Source organism: Scatophagus argus, chromosome 22, assembly GCF_020382885.2.
Source record: "Scatophagus argus isolate fScaArg1 chromosome 22, fScaArg1.pri, whole genome shotgun sequence".
Taxonomy (NCBI): domain Eukaryota; kingdom Metazoa; phylum Chordata; class Actinopteri; family Scatophagidae; genus Scatophagus; species Scatophagus argus.
In genome coordinates this window covers 7,480,384-7,502,920 of record NC_058514.1, presented here as the reverse complement: position 1 = coordinate 7,502,920, position 22,537 = coordinate 7,480,384, and the positions used below count along the sequence as shown (strand labels likewise).

General features: G+C 42.5%; 1 protein-coding gene across 2 annotated transcripts in view; it reads left to right on the top strand.

Annotated features, from left to right (window-relative positions):
- The window catches only part of ube2h (ubiquitin-conjugating enzyme E2H (UBC8 homolog, yeast)), a 30,482-nt gene extending 8,226 nt beyond the window's left edge, over positions 1-22,256 (top strand). Inside the window, exons 2-8 of one of the 2 annotated variants that reach the window (XM_046378762.1) lie at positions 15,699-15,775; positions 16,083-16,165; positions 16,869-16,943; positions 17,055-17,094; positions 18,648-18,700; positions 20,105-20,233; positions 20,400-22,256. In XM_046378762.1, coding sequence (XP_046234718.1) covers positions 17,060-17,094; positions 18,648-18,700; positions 20,105-20,233; positions 20,400-20,524 — 342 coding nt within the window. In that variant the 5' untranslated portion in view covers positions 15,699-15,775; positions 16,083-16,165; positions 16,869-16,943; positions 17,055-17,059 and the 3' untranslated portion in view covers positions 20,525-22,256. The remainder of the gene's footprint in view (positions 1-15,698; positions 15,776-16,082; positions 16,166-16,868; positions 16,944-17,054; positions 17,095-18,647; positions 18,701-20,104; positions 20,234-20,399) is intronic. The other variant, XM_046378761.1, reaches the window with a different exon arrangement.
- Positions 22,257-22,537: the final 281 nt, after the last annotated feature.

Here is a 22,537-nt window from a genome sequence, read left to right as displayed (position 1 = left end):
TGCCTGCTGTGATGGGGTGGTTATTGTGCTGCAAGAGCTGCCTCTGTTTTCAGGGCCCACTTAGTATAGTTGAGTTCACTGATGGCTGGTTTATGCTCAACCCAGGGTCTCTAGCAAAAGGGGGTGTGCACCAAATAAGATGTCTTCAAATTTATTGCATCTAGTGCGAGGGCTCCACAAGTTGCTTCGCTTGGTTGTGCACCTCTGTGTTTATGTTACTGGGTTTAATTTTTTGGTTGAACTAGACTGGCCAAACAGGTTCACTCCTACAAACACCTCTATGTCAGCTATAGACAGATACTGTCGTATTACTGTGTTCCAGTATATCAGTAATAGTGCCTTGCATGAGTATTAACAAATCCTGCTTCATTGGGTGCACATGCACATTTATTGATAAAGGTGTACGCTTGGAGAGACAGCAAATTTTCTTTGACTCGGTCACACACTTACACATGAACAACTGATTTTACTCTACGTCTCTTCTTGATCTTTTGTAAGTAATGAGCAATATCTTGCACATTTCTTTTGGTAGTCTATACATGTGTGTGTTTTAGTGGAGGAAGCACGCTCATTGCTTACGCCCTGAGGACAGATGCTATATTTCCTGCCTTTCATCTGCAAGGCCTTTGATTTTATATTGTCGCTACGATCTTAGTGTGTGTTGGAGAAAAGAACCGAAAGAGGTATTTGCGTCAGAGTTCCTCATGTCTGAACTTTTTACTCCATGTATAGCTTGTAGCATTTCTTTTTATAAGAAGAAGAATATTCTTCTGCAATTTAAAATGGATAAATTGACAAATTAACATTATCTATTTCCTGTGGACTCACCACACTGTGTTGTTTCTCTTTCAAAGGCAACACCAATGTTCATTGCAAAAACAAACTACTTACTGTCATCCTGAACTTCACCTTTTGTACAACTGCAACTACTTTTCCTCTCTGAAACTGAAAGTGAGGCTGTATTTGTTAGTGGCAGATGATGACATGAAAATCTGACTTGCATCTGCTGCAGGCTAATATATATCCTCAATCCTCTAAATATACTTGGTGTATTTATTAAATGTAGATAAAATATGAAATAAAAAGTAGGCAAGATACAGTGCATGCTGGTTTGCTTGAAGTAGGAGTAGACAGGGGTTTTTTTGCATCATAACTTTTCAGTATTATTGTAACTTTTGAAATTTTTATTTATTCAGGGAGCAAACCTCTGTTTTTCAGGAGTGTCCTGATCAATTTCACACAGATACACACATTCACACCTGGAGGCTGCCCCGTAGAACCACAGTCTGATCTGTTGACCACTGAGCAGCTCCACAGTGTTGTGCGACTTAGTAGGAGCAATTTGGTTATTGGCAAAGAGTCAATGATTATGGGAAATAATCATTAAAGTAAAATCAGTGTATGCTTAATACACATAAATATCGGGGCACCACCCTGTCACCAGGGACCAATAGCCAAATTAATTAATGGGAAAACAGTTTCTTAAAATTGTGAAGGATGAATCCGAGCACTGGCTGTCATGAATTCAGCTGGTATTACAAGTACATACACAATAACCACAGACAACGACAGGTTAAACTATAACAGGATTTATTAAACAGCAACAACCATCCATAGATAAGTATCACTTTGTAATAAACACTATTATAATCTAAGTTTTATCAACACCCATTAACTATTAACTAAGATAACACAGGTACAGTAGCAAGAGTATATCTATATACAGGTGTGCATATATACAGGTGTGTGTGTGTGTGTATGTATGGGTGTGTGTGAGAGAGAGATGATGACACAGTATGGAGGCTAACAAGCTAGCCAGGTAGCGGCTAACAAGCTAGTGGCTAAAAACAAACAAAATGGCGGTTAGCAAGCTAGCCAGAGGGTGGCTAACAAGCTGCAGGCTAAAAACAAACAAAATGGCGGTTAGCAAGATAGCAGCTAACAAGATAGCAGCTAACAACAAGCTAGTGGCTGACTACAATTAAGATGGCGGATGGCCACATGAGGGGAGGAGCTACGACCAGAATGGCGAGTGGGGAAACTACAACCAAAATGGTGGAGAACCACATGAGGAGGGGTCAGCACACCAGGATGAACAACCACATAAAGGATGACTCAGCAAACAAAACTAGTCACACGCATGTGATGACTCAGCAAAACTCCAAATGACCTCCGAAGAATACGCCGGCCGTATTATTCAGAGCCAAGATGGTGTTAACCAACGTGATGTTGCTTATGTGGTCACAGAAGAGAACGATGGGCGGAAGCCTTTGAGCGCCACGTACCCCTTGGTTACGGTTCGTGATCGCGTGCTCGGACTTTCGCCTCACCGTTCAGAAAGAAGAGTGTGAGGAAAGATAGAAATGAAAATACAAGAAACACAACCCAATAAAAGAATCCACTCTAATTCTTTAGAAACTCGCGTGTCACCACACAATAGCGGAGTCAGTAAACCGGAGCTTATCTGCTCAGCTATTGGTCCTTTAACTGGTGACGCGCGGTCTCGCTGAAACGGCGGAAATGACCGACCGGAAACTAAAATCAATGAATGCAGCACTTAAAAGTTACAGAAAGCATGTGTAAACAATCCTACGTTACACTATCTCTGCCCAGACATAAGCCTCTTACGTTGCGTTGCTCCGATCATTCGGAGTTTGAAATAATGATCCGCTTAAACGTTCGCAGCGTCGTCCTCGGCGGGATGCTGGCGGTCCGTTATTCTGATGATGCGGAGTGTTGATCTCTCGGCGGCAGCGGAGAAAATCACCGGTGAAAAAGTTAACAAACTTTGTTTCGTCCTTAACAAAGTCGGCGCGCGGCTCGTTAACGTGCGATCAGCTGATTGTTCAGCGATCCACGTCGGATGAAGAAAAAAAGGAAAAGTTACCGAAAATTACAGCAGTCTGTTTCTCGGCCTGCGAGTTGCAGAACTGTGACCCGGGATCTAAAATGATGTTAATCAAAACGTTTGATTGTTGCTCCCTTTTGGCGGTTTGGACACTTGGAGAGCCTGGAGAAGCTCTCACTGTCACAGCACGCACGGGGAAAAAGCGCATGCTGATGGTCGCAGTGACCTTTTATTACCTGAGTGACGTCACCTCGGACCCCCGTGGAGATGGCTGGCACACAGCCAATGTCCGTGCCGGTTCTGAGTTTAAACTCAGGAATTTATGACTAGTTGCACATCACGAGTGGGGTCTCTAACAGTTGGTCACTCTAACTCAGGCTTTATGGGTTACATGTAGGCCGCTCTATTGTTCTCCAGAGCGCATGGCCAGAGATCCCAACATCCCCCCTTTGGTCTGAAGAATGGGGTAGGGGCCACAGTCTTTAGAGCAACATTCTCTAAGGTCGAATGGTCCATGTGCGCTGAAGGTGGTCATCCTTCTGGCTTCCTTCCTGTTAGCTGATGAGCAGACACAGTGATCAACAGTTCAAAGTTCAGAGTTCATTGAGTTCAAAGTTCAGAGTTCATTGAGGCTTTAATTCAGAGTTCATTGAGGCTTTAATGTCTGGACAGAGTTGAGGCACAGTCTGGGCAGATATGAATAATGAGCTAACTAACTCCACAATGATTAATTGGCATTTCAACAACACATTTAACACAATTTTACAGAGCATAGCTCAATGTAGGTACCCAAGGAAAGAAAGAGAGGAGAAAGAAGAGGAGGAGTATCAGTGAATTGGCTATGTATTCTAATGTAGCCAGCAGCTTAGTGGCTGTATCATGCCGGTCGTAGGCTAATGGGGCTTTGTAGTGACTATATTCACCAACCATAGGTGGCCAATTCACTCTGCGAGGATCTCACTTTCCTCTGTTCTTGCAGACACGGTACCCTGGCATGTTTGCTAGGGTGAGTCAACTCTCAAACCACAGAGATCCTTCACATCTCTAACAAATGGCTGCTGGGGCAGACCCAGTGGATATTCCTGGTTCAGGTACATGTGTTAAGGTTCAAAATACAATGAGGAGTCTCCCTCATGATACGCCAATATAAATGACATACGTGTATTGTCTTGCCAAAACCAACATTCAAAACAGACTTCAGTTGCTCATTCTGCCATTCTATGATAATTATGATTCCAACAGAGCCTAGCTCTAATTTCTAGAGGTCTATGACAATTTATAAGGAGGGATTTATCATCTTCAGTATATTTAGGGACTGGTTCAATCCAACTGACTTGATGATTAGAACATGAAAAGGTGACCCCCCTTTCCCTGAATTTGTGCTCGATTCAGAGGGTGGTTGGTTAAAAATGACAGCAGGTAAGGCACCCTTGAATTTAACCTCTGGTGTCGTTGTTCATGGATGTCCAATATGCAACCTGCTGAAGTGTCTGGAGAGTGGCTTTGTAACCATGGTGACCACCACAGGTGAGTCAGGGCGTGTGTTAGCATCAGCCCCCCCTCCCCGTGGCTGGTCGGGTTAATCTATCCTATACAGCTGGTGATGCTATAAGAAAATCAAAAGGGGAAATATATATATATATAAGGAAAAACAAAAGCAGTTAAAGGAACAGGGTTTCTGGTGTTAGGAGTATGTTTGGGCGACTAGGCGGCCTGAGTGGTCGATCTGAACGTCTCCGCCACACACTTCCTTATAAGCTCTTTTAAACTTTCCTTTTGGAAGTCTTCCCCTTTAAATGGAAGTGGGGCTTTGCCACCATACCTCCTACCCTGTTTGGAGTTGGATTTAAACCTGCCCTTTCTGTCTGGCTGGGGAGTGTCTTTTGCCGGTGGGCTCAGGTTTCGTGACCAGTTAGGACTGTTGGTCCTCTGACTGGGGTGTCCACCCTGTGGGCGGAGTGATTGGTATGCCGGGGGACCTGGTCCCGTTTGCATCTGGGCACGAGGCATCTTGCTGCCTTCCAGTGCCACCTCTGCAGTGGCGGACGGCTGGATCTCCAGTACCCTGGCACTGCTGTCAGCTGTCCTACTTGGGCGTACTCGTGTTTCCCATGCCAGCTGCGCGTATCGCCTCATCTCCTGCATATTGAGGTTGTTAGTGCGGCAGTGCATGGTCACGTCGTAGCGTACGCTCTCGTGCAGGTTATGGAGGAACAGAGATTTGAATGCATGTTCTTCCTCTAATCCAGGCGCATTACGCCCTTGGAAATATGCTGCTCTGAGACGCCTGTAATACTCCCAGGGAGGCTCAAGTTTCTTCTGCGTGACAGCAAAAGCATCAAGAGTGGCGGAAGCATGGTCGGTGTAGTGGGAGTATTCTTCCCGCAGGGCTTGGCAGAGCGCTGAGTAATGGTCTCTGGTTCTTGGTGGGAGAGTCTCCATGAAGACACGGACGCTCCTGGAGGTGGTTTTCCAGATCAAGCGAAGTTTCTCCCGGGCAGACGCATGGGGAAGATCAAGGAGACAGCGATCTACCTCCCTCAAGTAGTCATCGATGGATGACTCCTGGTTCCTGGGGTCAAAGCTCTCTATGTCTCTTGCAAGAGATTCAAGCTGACGTATGCGCAGACCCTGTTGATAGTAGGTGCTGGCATCGTCAGAGTCATCTGAGGATTCTGGATTCCTCGAGTCCTGGTGGGAAAGACCATGACTACTCCTTCGTTGCAGAGAAGGGGTTTGGTCAAAGTGAGGGCGTGAGCGGCGCCCTAGATATGGCATGTCGGCCGGTGTGGGGCCAAAGTCCCTGTCGTCTCTCAAGGAGTATGGTTGATGCCCACCTTTCTCCAGGGAGGTTCTTCCTTTGGCAAAGTCAGGTATGGAGCGCTGGAGAGCTGATGAAGTTGCACTTCTTGTGCATGAGGCATTCCCATGCCTATGGTGGACCAGTGGAGGAGTGTACTGGTCAAGAATGATCATGTCGGGCATCTCAGTAGGGGCTACTACCTCTCCACTAACTGTCCTCAGATCAGTGGGTGTGACTCGAACTGTCTGCCGAGCACCCTCAAGCTCCTGACATATGGTGGCTATCCGTGCTCGGGATGCCTGTCGTTCAGCCCGCAGCTTGTCCTCCATGGTGTCCGCCGTTCGCGTTTTAACCATCTCTTCTGGGACAGGGGCTGCATCTGGGTCAGAAACAATATCAGACGGACCAGGGATCAAGGCTGCTTTCACCTGATCCTCCGTCGTTTGGAGCTGCAAATTTAAATAAGGACAATCCTGCTGGATGGTCTCATTTTCCTCCTTAACTTCAATCAGCTGATCCCTAAGGTCCTTAACCTCTTGCTGTAGGATCAAGTTTTTGTGTTGCTCAGCATGATAGCTGGTCTGCAACACTGTAAGCTGCTCCATATGCTCTGCAGCTTGTAACTGGGCTTTACGGTGATAAAGCATTGTTACCTGACTGAGCATCTGAGAAATGAGGGACAAGTGACAAGTGACCACTTCCTGTATTTTCTTATCACAGGTGCTAGCGTTGTAGTTGTTCAGGTCACTCATGCCATTAACTGTCAATTTCACGAGGCCAGTGACTGTGGCCTGCAGGTCCAGGTCATCTGCCTCTTGGGAGCCTCTAGCTCCTGGGGTGTGGGAATCCCTACTGCTCATTTTGTCTTTCCACTGAACAGACAAAAACAAAAATCACAAAACTGCTACACTGAGCAAGTTTAAGTTGCACAGGTGGGCTTCAACCTGTGGCTTACAAACCTACAAAAATCAACAATGTGCTGGGCTAACTATGGCTGCTAAGTAGTTGTAACTGAGGTTACACAGTAGCACTATACCTTATGTTAAAGGAGTTAGTGCACGTCAAACAGGACTCACAGAACCAGGAAAGCAAGAGAACACGGCCTGTGTTCTGCCACTTAACCTAGGTAATCCACTGTCCAATCTATGGCACCTCTTAGTGCAATCACAACACAACACAACCAATACTCTTAGTACCCGTAATTAATAGTTAACAATTAAAAATGCAGGGGACGGCTTCTTCACTCTAATTCTGAGAAAAGAGGAGAATAAGGAGAATAATAAAACAACACAAAAGAAAAGAAATTCTCTAAACCGTCAGCAGCAGGTTACTGTGGTGATACTGTAACACAGCTGGAATTAGACAAACTCACCTGGGACCCCAATTATGTTGGTGGACCCATGGAAAAGTTTGGTTTTGCCTTTTTTGTTATTGTGTTTATACTGTAACACAGCTAGAATAAGACAGCCTCACACGGGGCACCAATGATGTTGTGCGACTTAGTAGGAGCAATTTGGTTATTGGCAAAGAGTCAATGATTATGGGAAATAATCATTAAAGTAAAATCAGTGTATGCTTAATACACATAAATATCGGGGCACCACCCTGTCACCAGGGACCAATAGCCAAATTAATTAATGGGAAAACAGTCTCTTAAAATTGTGAAGGATGAATCCGAGCACTGGCTGTCATGAATTCAGCTGGTATTACAAGTACATACACAATAACCACAGACAACGACAGGTTAAACTATAACAGGATTTATTAAACAGCAACAACCATCCATAGATAAGTATCACTTTGTAATAAACACTATTATAATCTAAGTTTTATCAACACCCATTAACTATTAACTAAGATAACACAGGTACAGTAGCAAGAGTATATCTATATACAGGTGTGCATATATACAGGTGTGTGTGTGTGTGTGTATGTATGGGTGTGTGTGAGAGAGAGATGATGACACAGTATGGAGGCTAACAAGCTAGCCAGGTAGCGGCTAACAAGCTAGTGGCTAAAAACAAACAAAATGGCGGTTAGCAAGCTAGCCAGAGGGTGGCTAACAAGCTGCAGGCTAAAAACAAACAAAATGGCGGTTAGCAAGATAGCAGCTAACAAGATAGCAGCTAACAACAAGCTAGTGGCTGACTACAATTAAGATGGCGGATGGCCACATGAGGGGAGGAGCTACGACCAGAATGGCGAGTGGGGAAACTACAACCAAAATGGTGGAGAACCACATGAGGAGGGGTCAGCACACCAGGATGAACAACCACATAAAGGATGACTCAGCAAACAAAACTAGTCACACGCATGTGATGACTCAGCAAAACTCCAAATGACCTCCGAAGAATACGCCGGCCGTATTATTCAGAGCCAAGATGGTGTTAACCAACGTGATGTTGCTTATGTGGTCACAGAAGAGAACGATGGGCGGAAGTCTTTGAGCGCCACGTACCCCTTGGTTACGGTTCGTGATCGCGTGCTCGGACTTTCGCCTCACCGTTCAGAAAGAAGAGTGTGAGGAAAGATAGAAATGAAAATACAAGAAACACAACCCAATAAAAGAATCCACTCTAATTCTTTAGAAACTCGCGTGTCACCACACAATAGCGGAGTCAGTAAACCGGAGCTTATCTGCTCAGCTATTGGTCCTTTAACTGGTGACGCGCGGTCTCGCTGAAACGGCGGAAATGACCGACCGGAAACTAAAATCAATGAATGCAGCACTTAAAAGTTACAGAAAGCATGTGTAAACAATCCTACGTTACACTATCTCTGCCCAGACATAAGCCTCTTACGTTGCGTTGCTCCGATCATTCGGAGTTTGAAATAATGATCCGCTTAAACGTTCGCAGCGTCGTCCTCGGCGGGATGCTGGCGGTCCGTTATTCTGATGATGCGGAGTGTTGATCTCTCGGCGGCAGCGGAGAAAATCACCGGTGAAAAAGTTAACAAACTTTGTTTCGTCCTTAACAAAGTCGGCGCGCGGCTCGTTAACGTGCGATCAGCTGATTGTTCAGCGATCCACGTCGGATGAAGAAAAAAAGGAAAAGTTACCGAAAATTACAGCAGTCTGTTTCTCGGCCTGCGAGTTGCAGAACTGTGACCCGGGATCTAAAATGATGTTAATCAAAACGTTTGATTGTTGCTCCCTTTTGGCGGTTTGGACACTTGGAGAGCCTGGAGAAGCTCTCACTGTCACAGCACGCACGGGGAAAAAGCGCATGCTGATGGTCGCAGTGACCTTTTATTACCTGAGTGACGTCACCTCGGACCCCCGTGGAGATGGCTGGCACACAGCCAATGTCCGTGCCGGTTCTGAGTTTAAACTCAGGAATTTATGACTAGTTGCACATCACGAGTGGGGTCTCTAACAGTTGGTCACTCTAACTCAGGCTTTATGGGTTACATGTAGGCCGCTCTATTGTTCTCCAGAGCGCATGGCCAGAGATCCCAACAACAGGAATCTAAACTTGTCAGCCTTGTCTTTTAATTTCCCCATTTACATTTCGGACGCATTGTCTTCATATAGTTGAAATGGTTGAATAATGCTGATCTGATTCTGCTCTAATTTTCACCATGTTTCAAATAAAATCTCCTTGTGAAGATACTTGTCAGTTACCTGGGAATCCAAATTGATTGTTAACTGTTACAGTCCACACTTTCTTGGAGATGTCAAGTCCAGAGATGAGTTTTGCCCATTTTTCTGCGGTCACGCAGGCAAAATTGTCATCATCAGTCTGCAGTCCACAGCAATGATGTCATTCACGTCCACAGATCTGCCTACCAGGCTAGATCAGCAGTCTCTAGGCTGAACTCTTTTCTCTCATTATCTCTGCATCACTGTCCCTCTGCCTCTCCCTTGGCATCACCCTTTCCATGTTTCTTTCATTTTATTCTTCAACAGCTCTCTGTATCATCTTCTCATGCTCTTCTCTTCCCTGTTTCAGCCCTCTGTTCTGTTGACTGACCTTATTCTACCCTCTCTTTTTATGTTCCTCTTCCCCGCTGGCTGTTGGGAGGCTACGGTTCACAGAAAGAGTTGTGTCTTTCAGACGGACTTCTTAGCTTTGCTTTGGTTTTTAGCTTTGCTTTTCTGAAGCACAACCGCTGCTTCTTATTATGTCTTTGACAGTCTACTTCACCAGTGAGTAATAACTGGAATTTCTGCATGGTGTCCCTTCTGTTATTCAGTAACGTAGCGTTCCTTCCGTGTCTTCAGGATTTTTGTTATTTGCTGCCTTTCCTGTTATTTCAGCTCAGTCTGCCCACAGGCTCTATAAATTACCTTTAAAGGGATTACTTGAAGCTGAATTTGTCAGCAGGTGGCCAGAGTATTGTCTGCTGATATGTAAATAGTCTAAACTCTTCCGTGGAGTCAGTTGGTCTTCTTGGATTTGACTGTGCATGTCAGTCTTGTATAAGACATATAGATGTACGGTATTTGAATAGATGGTTTGTTGTTGTCGTGCTAATATTGGTAGTGTAAAGCAAGTTAGGACTTGATTGTTTTAAAAAATAAAGAAAATAAGTTGATAATGGAGTTTTAAAATCTATTTCATCATTGTGTTAATGGAAGGATGAAGTGGGCTTTCCTTCCTTTCCTCCTCACAGAAGAAAGATGAGACAAGGAACTGCTTTGAAACTAGCCAGTGCCTCCCTTTTACCAGATCAACAACTTCTCTTTCCAAAGAGGGAAATAATTCGAGCATAGTTGACACCGCATTGTTTCACAGAGTGCTGTTTATGATTCCACATCATGTTTGTTTTCCATACTTAAAAAGAGGTTGGTCAGGATGGGATATTTTGATCTTGGGTCAGACAGGGATAGCGGCCTGAATGGACCAGAAAGAAAATGAGACATGTCTAGACCACAACTGTAAATGCTATTTACTGAATATTTTTACACTAAAGACTTTAAATGTGCTTTATAAAGTTCAAAATCAGGATACACTGACCTTAGTGCTTGGATAAACTTTGAGACATTTTAAAGAGTCTAATTGGTAGTCTGAAAGTACTTCATCAAGAACTTTTCTTTCTCCACAGTGTTTTCAAGCCACTATGTCATGAAGAAGGTCTTGCAGTACGACCAAGTGGCTGTTCAGGGTTTCCAGAGTTGTCAGAGATACAGCACTGAGGAAGTATGTGTATGTCCTTCTGGACTGATTGGGCTCTGTGTATCAGATTAGAAGTGTTTGTAAAAGGATATTGACCTGATACTATCCACAGATTATGACTTATCTACAGTGGTATGAAAAAGTTTGGGCACCCCTGATCATTTTCAGGATTTTCCTTTATAAATCATTGGTTGTTCGGATCAGCAATTTCAGTTAAATATATCATATAGCAGACAAACACAGTGATATTTCAGAAGTGAAATGAAGTTTATAGGATTAACAGAAAGTGTGCAACAATTACTTAAACAACATTAGGCAGGTGCATAAATTTGGGCACCCTTGTTGTTTTATTGATTTGAGTACCTTTAGCACTAATTATTGGAACACAAAGTTTGTTTGGTAAGCTCATTGACCCTTGACCTACATACACAGGTGAATCCGATCATGAGAAAGGGTATTTCAGGTGGCCAGTAGCAAGTTGTTCTCCCTTTTGCATCTTCTCTGAGGAGTGGAAACATGGGAGCCTCAAAACAACTCTCAAATGACCTGAAAACAAAGATTGTCCAACATCATGGTTTAGGGGAAGGATACAAAAAGCTGGCTCAGAGATTTAAGCTGTCAGTTTCCACTGTGAGGAACATAGTGAGGAAATGGAAGACCACAGGCACAGTCCTAGTTAAGGCCCGGAGTGGCAGGCCAAGAAAAATCTCTGATAAGCAGAGGCGAGGAATGGTGAGAACGGTCAAACTCAACCCACAGACCAGCTCCAAAGACCTACAACATGATCTTGCTGCAGATGGTGTCACTGTGCATCGTTCAACTATTCAGCGCACTTTGCACAAGGAGATGCTGTATGGGAGAGTAATGCGGCGGAAGCCTTTTCTACGCACATGCCACAAACAGAGTCGCTTGAGGTATGCTAAAGCACATTTGGACAAGCCAGCTTCCTTTTGGAATAAGGTGCTGTGGACTGATGAATGTGAAATTGAGTTATTTGGACATAACAAGGGGCGGTATGCATGGCGGAAGAAGAACACAGCATTCCAAGACAAACACTTGCTACCCACAGTAAAATTTGGTGGTGGTTCCATCATGCTGTGGGGCTGTGTGGCCAGTGCAGGTACTGGCAATCTTGTAAAAGTTGAAGGTCGCATGGATTCCAGTCAGTATCAGCAGATTCTTGCCAACAATGTTCAAGAATCAGTGACAAAGTTGAAGTTGCGCCGGGGCTGGATACTTCAACAAGACAACGACCCCAAACACTGCTCAAACTCTACAAAGCCATTCATGCAGAGGAACAACTACAACGTTCTGGAATGGCCATCTCAGTCCCCAGACCTGAACATTATTGAAAATCTGTGGTGTGATTTAAAGCGGGCTGTCCATGCTCGGAAACCATCAAACCTGACTGAACTGGAGATTTTTTGTAAAGAAGAATGGTCAAAAATACCTTCAACCAGACTCCAGACCCTCATTGGAAGCTATAGGAAGCGTTTAGAGGCTGTTATTTCTGCAAAAGGAGGATCTACGAAATATTGATGTCATTTTTCTGTTGTGGTGCCCAAATTTATGCACCTGCCTAATGTTGTTTAAGTAATTATTGCACACTTTCTGTTAATCCTATAAACTTCATTTCACTTCTGAAATATCACTGTGTTTGTCTGCTATATGATATATTTAACTGAAATTGCTGATCCGAACAACCAATGATTTATAAAGGAAAATCCTGAAAATGATCAGGGGTGCCCAAACTTTTTCATACCACTGTATACTAATCCAAGGTGGGGGATGGACAGATAGTTGTTATGCTGGGAATGGGAATCAAAGAAATGCATAACCTTCATCAAAATGCTGCTGTTAGGACATTCTTTGGACGAAGAATTTGTTTAACTGACAGTTAATATACTTAATGTACAAGATTTATGGATGTATGGATTGATCAGTAGCCAGTTTTGATAGTTAATAAATCTTTTTGGTTGTGTGAATAGTGATGCATTTTTTAGGGTTCTTTTTTATTAATGTGAATGTGAACAACCCAATTTCTCTCTTGATGTAATTTAGGTGACATAGCTACCATCTGTTTGAAATACAATGTGTCTTTTCACTTCTATTTAAAAAGCCTAGACAAAAAGCACATAGATAATTGGCATGTTCTGTCCTGCCTATCTAGTTTTGTGACCTTCCACTTATCATCTTGTCTCCATCTGGCTGAGTGACTTTTTGTCAACTACACTCTCAATATGTCTTCCACCCCATCGAACAGCTACCAGGAACTCCCTTCTGTTTTTAACAGAGAGGCTAAACTCCTTCATAAGCAGGAGGGAGTCATTGTTGACAGTGGCTTGCAGTTATTTACTGGGTGGAAGGAATGATTGCTTGGAGCTTTTGTTCTCACAGTATTAAACAAAAAAGGCCAACGGATTATACCATTGTGTCATGATGACGTGGAAATGTCCTATCAAAGTGATTTCATAGTTTTGTGGTCAGCCTTACAAAACACACAGATGAGAATAGGTGGTCAGAGTGTTGAAGTTTACATCAAAGCAAAATAGCATCTCTGAAGATTACAGTTGTTACTAATGTGTGTGCATGTTGCTAATGTGATTTTTAAGAAGGTATATAACCAAGCAATTCAACCAAGGGCAAACTCATATTATTATGAATAGCGTAGTTGTCTTTTAAGGAGGGCTGGGTGGATAGGCTATTGTATTTGTAAAGAAATAGTTGATCGATGCTGGAAACTTTAAGCGGTTATTTGTGACTCTTGAATGCGTTTAAATTTGCTTACAAATGCAAAAAATTGCTTACAGTTTTTTTGAGTGTGTGTGTGTGTAACTTGTGTAACACTCAGTTGCTGCAATATGAGCTACTCATTTTCCCCACCTCATCTTTCTCTCACATGATCTCACTATGGTTACACAGATATTTCAAGGTCACTAAAACCCCAGACCTTTGCATTTCTGTTTTGCTGTCTTGTAAAGTGATCTCACACTACATAGTATCCTGTAAACTCATCCCCATAAATGTCAACTAAATGTCTAAAAGGTAAAAAAACAAAACAAAACAAATTTTGCACAGCAAAATCAGCTCTTCTCTGGCTTCCCAGTCAGTAAGGCCAATGTCAATTAGCCAGCAGCATAATCAGTGTTGATTTGACCCCATTAATAACTTATCCCCCTTTCTGCCTCATTGCTGCCTTCTATAACATAACACACACAGTCCATACCATCCCCCTCCTCTGCATTTTTTCCCCTCTCACATGTGGCCATACACACACTTACACACCAGTAGTTTCCAAACTGGTTAGGTGCATAGATATCCTTACATGAAGGGCAGAACTTGGTGAGCTGCAGAATGTAAACGTAATGTAATCTGACGTGGAAGTCTGACTGGAGCCTCCTTATTGCCTGTGGTTAGTTGTTGTTCTGGAATAATGCTTTACTTAAGTATTGTCCTCCCGGTGTGTTTCTTCCTTGGACTTTGCATCAAACAGCCTTTTTGACTCCTACCCAAGTCCGAACAGAGAGCTTCCTCTTTTGTATGACAATGACACATTTCCCTGTCGAAGCCAGAGATTCATTCTGCTCTTCACAGACTCAACCAGAGCTTAAAATAACCTCCAGTTTGATTTAACCCTTTGGGGGTCAGTGCTACTGCTAATGGGATACACACTCAATCAGGATTGACAAGCCAGCTGCTACTGTGTGCCGTAGAAAACTGATTTTATCCAATCTCTTGTGCCTTCTGTCTCTAATGTTTTTCGACCTCATTTTTTGATCATTTTGTTTGCTTCCTTTCATACTTGTTTATTTTTTCTCTCTGCTTCAGTTTTACTCCCTTTTGCTTCTTCCCTGTGCTCACATGAAAAGGAATTAATTTATCTGTAAATGATCATAGCATGTGTACATTATATGGCTGTAAAGTTGGATCTGCCATACAGTACACTGAATGAAAATAAGTAGACATTCTTCAGGATTTGTTGTTGTTTTATGTCTGTAACTGCAGTTGCAGAGGATAACACTGTTAACACATTATTTCCTCCACTAACTGTAATAAACTTCTCATGCGTAGACGATATGGGTTTTCTAAATCTGGGCCTGTTAATAGGTTTGGAGATGAATCACATTAGAGTGTGTCATGAGTTAAACAGCTGGGTCAAGTTTTGTTTTTGTATGAATGTATGTCATGGGCCAGTCTGGTGTTGTTATTATTCATCTCTCACACTGTAGTGGACATCCAAGCATCTGTGCACTCACATGTTTACAAGTCATCATGATCTGCAATGCTGCACAGAGAGGGTGAGATTCACATGATTATGAGAGTCTCTGCTTTGACCAATCATAGAGCACTAATCTGCAAAGGAAACTGTCAGAAATTAATAATCCTAAAATGAAAATGACATTCTTCGAAGAAGCAACTACTGGTGTGGTTGTGACGTTACAATAGGCTTGATTAAGTTAGGCATTTTTGCCTTGCCAGAATGCTTCTCTCTGATCAACTGCATCATTTGGACTAATTGTGTGTCTTTCAGAATTTGATTGGTCCTGAAGCATGCGAGTTAATTCAGCATGCAGGATGACAAATTGACATGAAGCTATCGATTGTCACTGCATCTGCAAGGCCAGGTGCCAGAACAGAATCCAGGTGTAATTTGATTTGTTTTCATTATTTGTCAAAGGTATCATTTCTCTCTTCGGTTCTCGTAACTCCGTTTGCAAGAATGATGCTCAGAGGAGAAAGGTCAAGCTGTCTGCTCGTGTCTGGCTTTCAACAAAGCATGTGATGATGTGTTACACTGGAAACAACTACCGCTGAATTACCATTTCACAGAGGACGAATTGTTAGTGGTCCTGAACATTACTGAACTCGTAGTCCCTGATGCTGTGTTTTTATTATGTCTGTGCAGTTGTCCTTAATGGCCTTACAGCATTGAGAGCAAACATGAAGTCACCATCCTCAGTGGACTCAATGAATTTGTAGTGAAGTTTTTTGGACCACAAGGAAGTAAGTGTTTCTCTTTTGTGATGTTAAAAATAATGATGTAAAATATGCTGCTGAATTCTCATCTGTGCTAACTGTTCTCCAGAAAGTGGCCGTATGATTTAGTGAGTTGTATCATCTGGGTTCCAAGATGTATAAAACACTTTAAGAAACATTTATTTGTGTGTCTGCCCGTTGGGATCTTAATTCCCATTAATCCTCCCTCTATGGCCAAATGTTTAACATTTAAAAACTGGTTGTACAACAAGATTAACATTGGTGTTAAAAACGTATAATCTGACCACATCTCATGTTTTTAAACTCTAAACAGAGCATGAAATGGCAATGAGTGTTCTCCTGACGGCAGCCATCACAGCAATCTCAGTCATTCACTTGTTAGGAGCATAAAGAGAGGTTCGTCACAGCAGGCAGGGAACATAAAGTGGATTGAAACCAGGCCTGAGGCCACAAAGTGTAAAACAGAAGAGCCAGACTTGAGGGGAATTTGGATGAGGAGAGTGGCCTCATCAGCAGGAAACACTCCTTTTGTGTGCTGTTCACAACATCTGTCGCACTAAACCCTCAGCCACTTACGCATCAGTAAAGAGAGGAAGTTGGTGTTTGACCTGTTTATGATGCCTCGAAACCATACCAAATAAAATGGCACTGTTGTCTGTCGACATGTGTATACACACTCACACAAGTGTGTTTTCAGTCATCTATGGCTGTTCACTTTCGGCAGGGCACATAAGGTTCCTGTTACACACAGCTATTCTGGGAGAGCATCACACACTCACACAATCTCATTCTCTTCCTCTTTGATGTCGGTGTATTATATGAGACGATTTAGAAGTAGAGAACTCTCCAGGGCTGAAATACATTACTGCATAAAATAAAAGGAAATGGCAAAGGGAAAAGTGGTATGAGTAGCTCCTTTCTCAAGTGGCCCTCGCCAGTTGTGTTTCCGTGCAGAGGAGAAAGGAGTGCAGAGAATTGATATATTTAAATTATTTGCAGTGCACGAAGGATGGGATATGATGCTTAATGGAATGAAAGTCTCTCCTCTGTCGTCAGCAGTGTTCTGTCATTGTTTTTTGTGTCTCCTCCTCATGTACAGCCCCGTATGAGGGAGGCGTGTGGAAGGTGCGAGTAGATCTTCCTGACAAATATCCTTTCAAATCGCCATCAATAGGTAGGGACTCTGCTGTAACTTTTGTTGGAGTTTTTGGTTTTTTGGGGTTTTTTTATACTACCGCTTCTATTTTTTAACATTGTCCTCATGTCCTCCACCTTTGCCTTTCAGGATTCATGAACAAGATTTTTCATCCCAACATTGATGAAGCGTAAGTTGATCTCAGTCATGCATTTAAAGTGTCACCATTGGGTTTCTGTTATTTTGAGACTACAGTGTCAGTGTAGACTACGGGATAATTGTTCCTTATTGTTTGTTTTTTTTAAAGTTTGTTTCTTTTCATGTTTTATGGCAAGTTCTACACTATGAAATGGTAACAAGATACCTTTATCTTCTGTATGAGCAAGTAGTTTTAGCACAATGAACAAACAGGCAGCAAATATTATATCTATTGTTTCTCTGAGCCTCATTAAGCCACTGCTTAGATCCTCTGAAGGACACAGTTGTTGGTATGTCTCTGGGAGGACGTGCTGGACAGGCTGAACCTGTGTCTCCTCCCTGAGTGGGCCAATCTTGAGTCACGGAGACCAAAAATTATAGTGTGTTGAGGCAGTTCTTCTCAGAAGCTCTTACATTTATCACCAAGAAGTACCAGTGATAAAAAAAAAAATATCAATTTGTCTTTAATGTTGGTTAACAGCATATTTGCTAAAAAGAGCAAACGAAGGAGATTATTCTCATTATTCATATGCCCTTGTTTGCTTCTTATATTTTATGTATAAAGAAGGTCTGAATGAAGGTCTGTATCTCATCTTCTGTTCTGTGTTGAGGTCAGTTTGACCTGCTGTGTGCAGAGACCATTAAATGAGAGTATCCTCCCTCCTGTGAGAATCCCACAACTTTTTACTCTCACAAAATACCATTTAGAAAACTCTGGACGACGGAGGAAACATAAGACACCCAGATTTAACTTTGAGTACTTGTATTGTTAAAACAGACAAAGTTATAAGAACCCCTGTTGTAACAGCTTCACTTGTTCTTTTGTCACTGTCGGGAGGACCATGGCGGACAAATGTATAAGATTTCATTTTAACTTTATTTTTTTGGTCCATTTTTCTTGAATCTCCTGTCGTCTCTTTAAAACAACTGGCTGCCAGTCATAGGTGATAGAGTATGCAAAGCATATATCACCATTGTACTCTAACTTTTGGCAAAGGACTGCATTTCTCAGCCACCTTTTCAAATTGGCAGACCTTATTGCAACAGCTGACATAACTGACATTTCCCTCCAGTCGACTTGTAACTTTTACTCCCAGGAATTTTCAAGAAACTTAAATGTTCTTTCAGCCTGTTGTTGTCTGCATTTCCGCCGCGGTCTAAAGACGAGCAAAGATTCAGCAAATAGTCCTCTGACTGTTCAAAAATGACAGATTTTTAAAAATAGTGACTGACAGAAAACCCTCAGAGAACTCCACCAATCAGAATCGTTCAGTGCTGTAATCGCCAACCCCAAGCCTCCTGTACTTTTGGAAAGTATTCTCACCCAAGCAGGGACTTTTTGGGGTAAAATAATTAATAAGAAATAAACTTAATTTAGATCTTATAGGTTTCTAGTCCCTGGGGAAACTTCCTGCAGTGGAAACACCGCTATAATCCACGCAGAAAAGTGGACTTTAAAGGGTCCAGCCCCTGAACTGGGACACACTTTGGTCTCATTACCTTTGGCCTTACCCCACTAACTCTGTTTTCTTCTCAATTTCCCAGGTCAGGGACAGTGTGCTTAGATGTCATCAACCAGACATGGACAGCCCTTTATGGTGAGTAGCCGTGCTGCCTGCGAGTCCATATTAAGTTTCCTCACAGGGGTCTGTGTGATTATGTGCGAAGAACTTGACACAGTGCCATCAATAGCAACATACTGAGTGCCTGCCCCTCGCTAGCAAGTGTGTGCACATTAGACAGTGGTGCTCTGTTGACCCTAATCTACTTAATGAAGAGGAGAGAAGAGAACACTAATGGGGTAATACCCTCACCCAGCAAGGTCAGAAACCATTCACCTTCGACAGGAATGATTTACTGTCTGTCAGCTGTGAGAGACAGCCACATGCTCACATTCTCTCAGTAGCAGCGATTGTACATTCTGTTTATCTCCCAGTCGCTCTTCTCACTGTCACTGTGTATCTCCGTGTTCCTATGCCCTTCTCTCTGTTTCCTCATTAATTTCTCGTTACAGCTCCTCCGCATGGCTAAGGTAGCTGCTGAGCAATATTAATGGCTTTACAGTAATATCCCAAGCAGATGTTTCACCATCCCTCGCTATTTATTTTCACTGGTGTTCTGGATATGATACTGATACTAGAGGAGAATTACACAACCCTAAATGATATTTAAGTGTTTTGACTCAAAATTAACTCTGATTACAATGTTTTGAAGAGGGAGAGATTTGCTAATGGATGCCATTGCTACTAATGTTAAAGTGGGGCCTGTTTTTCTCTAGAATCAATTCAACCCCCAAGCTCCTCTGTTGTATTCCATATGTTTTTACTCATGAAATATGCTGCTTATTTTTGTGTGTGAGTTTTTGACGAAGGAAAATGAGATTAGGCATACATTTTAAGGACAGGCCAATCAACAAAGCATTGTCTCCAAAGAGGCTCTACAAAGCATGGGGGAACAAAAGCAATTGATTAACTGTTTAATCAGCTAAACATGATAATGCTGCACAATAAGCTGCAAGGAAGTATTTGTTTTCTCAACTTGAATGGACGCAACTGTGACACCTAGTAGATGAGAGCAGAATTACAGGTTTTTCTACTAGGCCTCAGTTCTGAGAGAAGACAGAGGCCTGCTAGCAGGGAGCTACTGAATGAAACTGGAAAGGTTCTAGTCTCTGTGGGTAAATTGATCATGAGCTGACATAATTGGCACTGGTTGAGCATTTCTTCATCAGCTTTCTTCAGATTAATGCTTAAATTCAGAAGAAGTCTGATATTAACTGCACTAACAAGACTGTTTGATGCAGGTTTGATGTTAAGGTATACAACGTGTAGGGGGAAAAAAAGGATCTTTGTAAGTGCACCTTAGAGTAGTCCGTGTGTTTTTGTTTGATGGGTAGGTCACAGTTCAGAGATAAATGGTCTAACGAGTTGGTTCACAGGATTATACCGTTGTCTGATTACTTATTGCTTTTGATTGGTAAAGCGGTAATCTATCTTCCTCAGATCTGACCAATATCTTTGAGTCGTTCTTGCCCCAGCTGCTGGCTTACCCGAATCCCATCGACCCCTTGAATGGAGATGCAGCTGCCATGTACCTTCACCGGCCAGAGGAGTACAAGCAGAAAATCAAAGGTTCAGCATAATCAAAATCTGTTGAGTCCCAGATACCTAGATAGGATTTTTTAAATTAATACACGTCTGGAAAAAGTTACTGTTCCAAATCCCAAATCATCTTCCCAAGTAACTGATGTAACTCTGTCTGACCATGTTTTCTTTCTCTCTGCTTTTCTCTCCACAGAGTACATCCAGAAATATGCAACAGAGGAGGCTCTGAAGGAGCAGGAAGAGGGGGCAGGCGACTCTTCATCTGAAAGCTCCATGTCTGATTTCTCAGAAGATGAGGCCCAGGACATGGAGTTGTAGTGATAGGAGGGCTCCCCCCATCCCGCCCCCTCCTTTAACCCCCACAGAGACTATATTTGATTTCCTAACCATGAGAAAGCAGACTTATAATATTCATATTTAAACAAGTTGATTTTTTTATTATTATTATTACTACTAAACAAGGATTTTTATGGATATCTAGCCTTTGGTGTGTTTGACACCCCTCCCGTTCTGTAGCTGTTTTTCCCTGCACAGGTGTCGCGATTGCGTTCACATTCTCTCTCCCTGCCATCTCCACATTTTTCAGGTGTGTCATGTAGTCGTAGACAGGAAGTATCCCCCGTGAACCTCTCACTTCTTTACTAAAATTACACTTTTTAGAATACATGATATATACTATAATATATGCTTTCTAGTTTGACCTGAATCCTAATTTCCTTTCTTTTTCCACAGTGCTAATTGATTCTGACCAACACTTTGCTTGTTGCTGCTTAGATCTTGCTTGCCTGGAGGTGCAGCTTTACAGTTTTATCCTTTAGACAAGACAGCATTTTTAAGGCACACAATCACACGCAGGGTGTCTCAGCCTCACCTTACATAAAAATACGAAAGGTGTAGTGCCAGTAGACACACGTGCTTCAACCCTGTATGCTTTCTAAGCATATCTTTTTCTACACATTGAATGAGACATGACTGTAAAAAAACAAACAAAAAAAACAAAGAAAATCAGTTTGGATGCTGTTTGTTACTCTTTATTGTTACAGGCTGCTACAGCTGCCTGTCTACACGCGCCGCTGTGCAGTGCAAAGTAAATGCTTAATAAGGTCAAGTCTTAGAAAACAAAGTCAATAAAATCCATGTCTCGGTACAGGGTAAGTGACAGCGTGGCGACAAAGACATACTGGGTGCTTTTCGTGTTGATTTGTGGAATGTACGCCAGCTGCACAATCTGTATGGCAAAGGCAATGAAGACGAAAGTGGCTTTACTCCAGTGCATTGGTGGAGATTGTGGTCAGTGTCATTTGGTATGATGGGAACTGAAAATAGACCAGAACTGCCCTTTAACCATCTGACCATATATGAATTTCATACTTCATGCATCTTGCACTAGTTTTTTTGTCAGCGGACGCACCTCGAACACATGAGCACCAAAGTCTCTCGCTCTTGCAGGAAGCCACTGTCTTGCAGTCTTCCTGCAAATTTATACTGGTATAAACGGCCAAGAGCAACTTCCCAGGTAGAGAAAGCTATTAACTCTTGTGAATGTAGAATTTACCAGAATCAAAGTCTGTTTAAACTTTAGTATAAAGCACCAAAAAATGGTCATATGGTTAACGAGTGGATCTGAGGGGAAAAAAAGGTGTGATTTATTGAAGATTCAGATTTGTGTAGTATCGGTCCTCCTCACATTCCACTGTTACCTGGAGTTTGCTCCAATGCATGCCCTTCATATTGGTCTGACCTGTGCTATGTACCCTGACTGCATCAACTGGACTCCCACACTTAATGTCTGCCTACCAGGATCTCTATTTGGACCTCTAGTTTGAAGAAAGTTGCAAAATAAGAGCCCAACACACATTTAGGCTTGTAGCACGTTTTCGAGAGGGGAAAGCATTAATTTCATATGTACAGGTTTGACTTGTCTTAAAAAAAAAAAGAAAGAAAAAAAAGCACAAAAAACAAAACAAAAAAACTGGCATTACTGATTGTTGATTTTGTGTGGCGGGTTGAGATGTAAATCCATGATGTGTGGAAAGAAATTGCAATCGCAGTTTTTTTGTGTTTTTTTTCGCAGGGGGGGAGGGGTTGGCTGTTTTATTTCCTCTTTTTTTTCCTCCTCTTATTTCTTGTGGGGGGGGGGGGGGGGGGTTCATCTTGGTTTTTTTGTTGGTTTGTTTTTTTAAATGTACAGCAACTATCTTGTACAGTGATAAGGCACCCTTCTGTAGCCTCATGAAAACTCAGTGTTGAACACAAAACACTGACCCAAGTGTTGCTCGACAAAGCTAACATGGCAGCCAGACTAGCTAGAAAACTTTGCAGTGCAGTAAG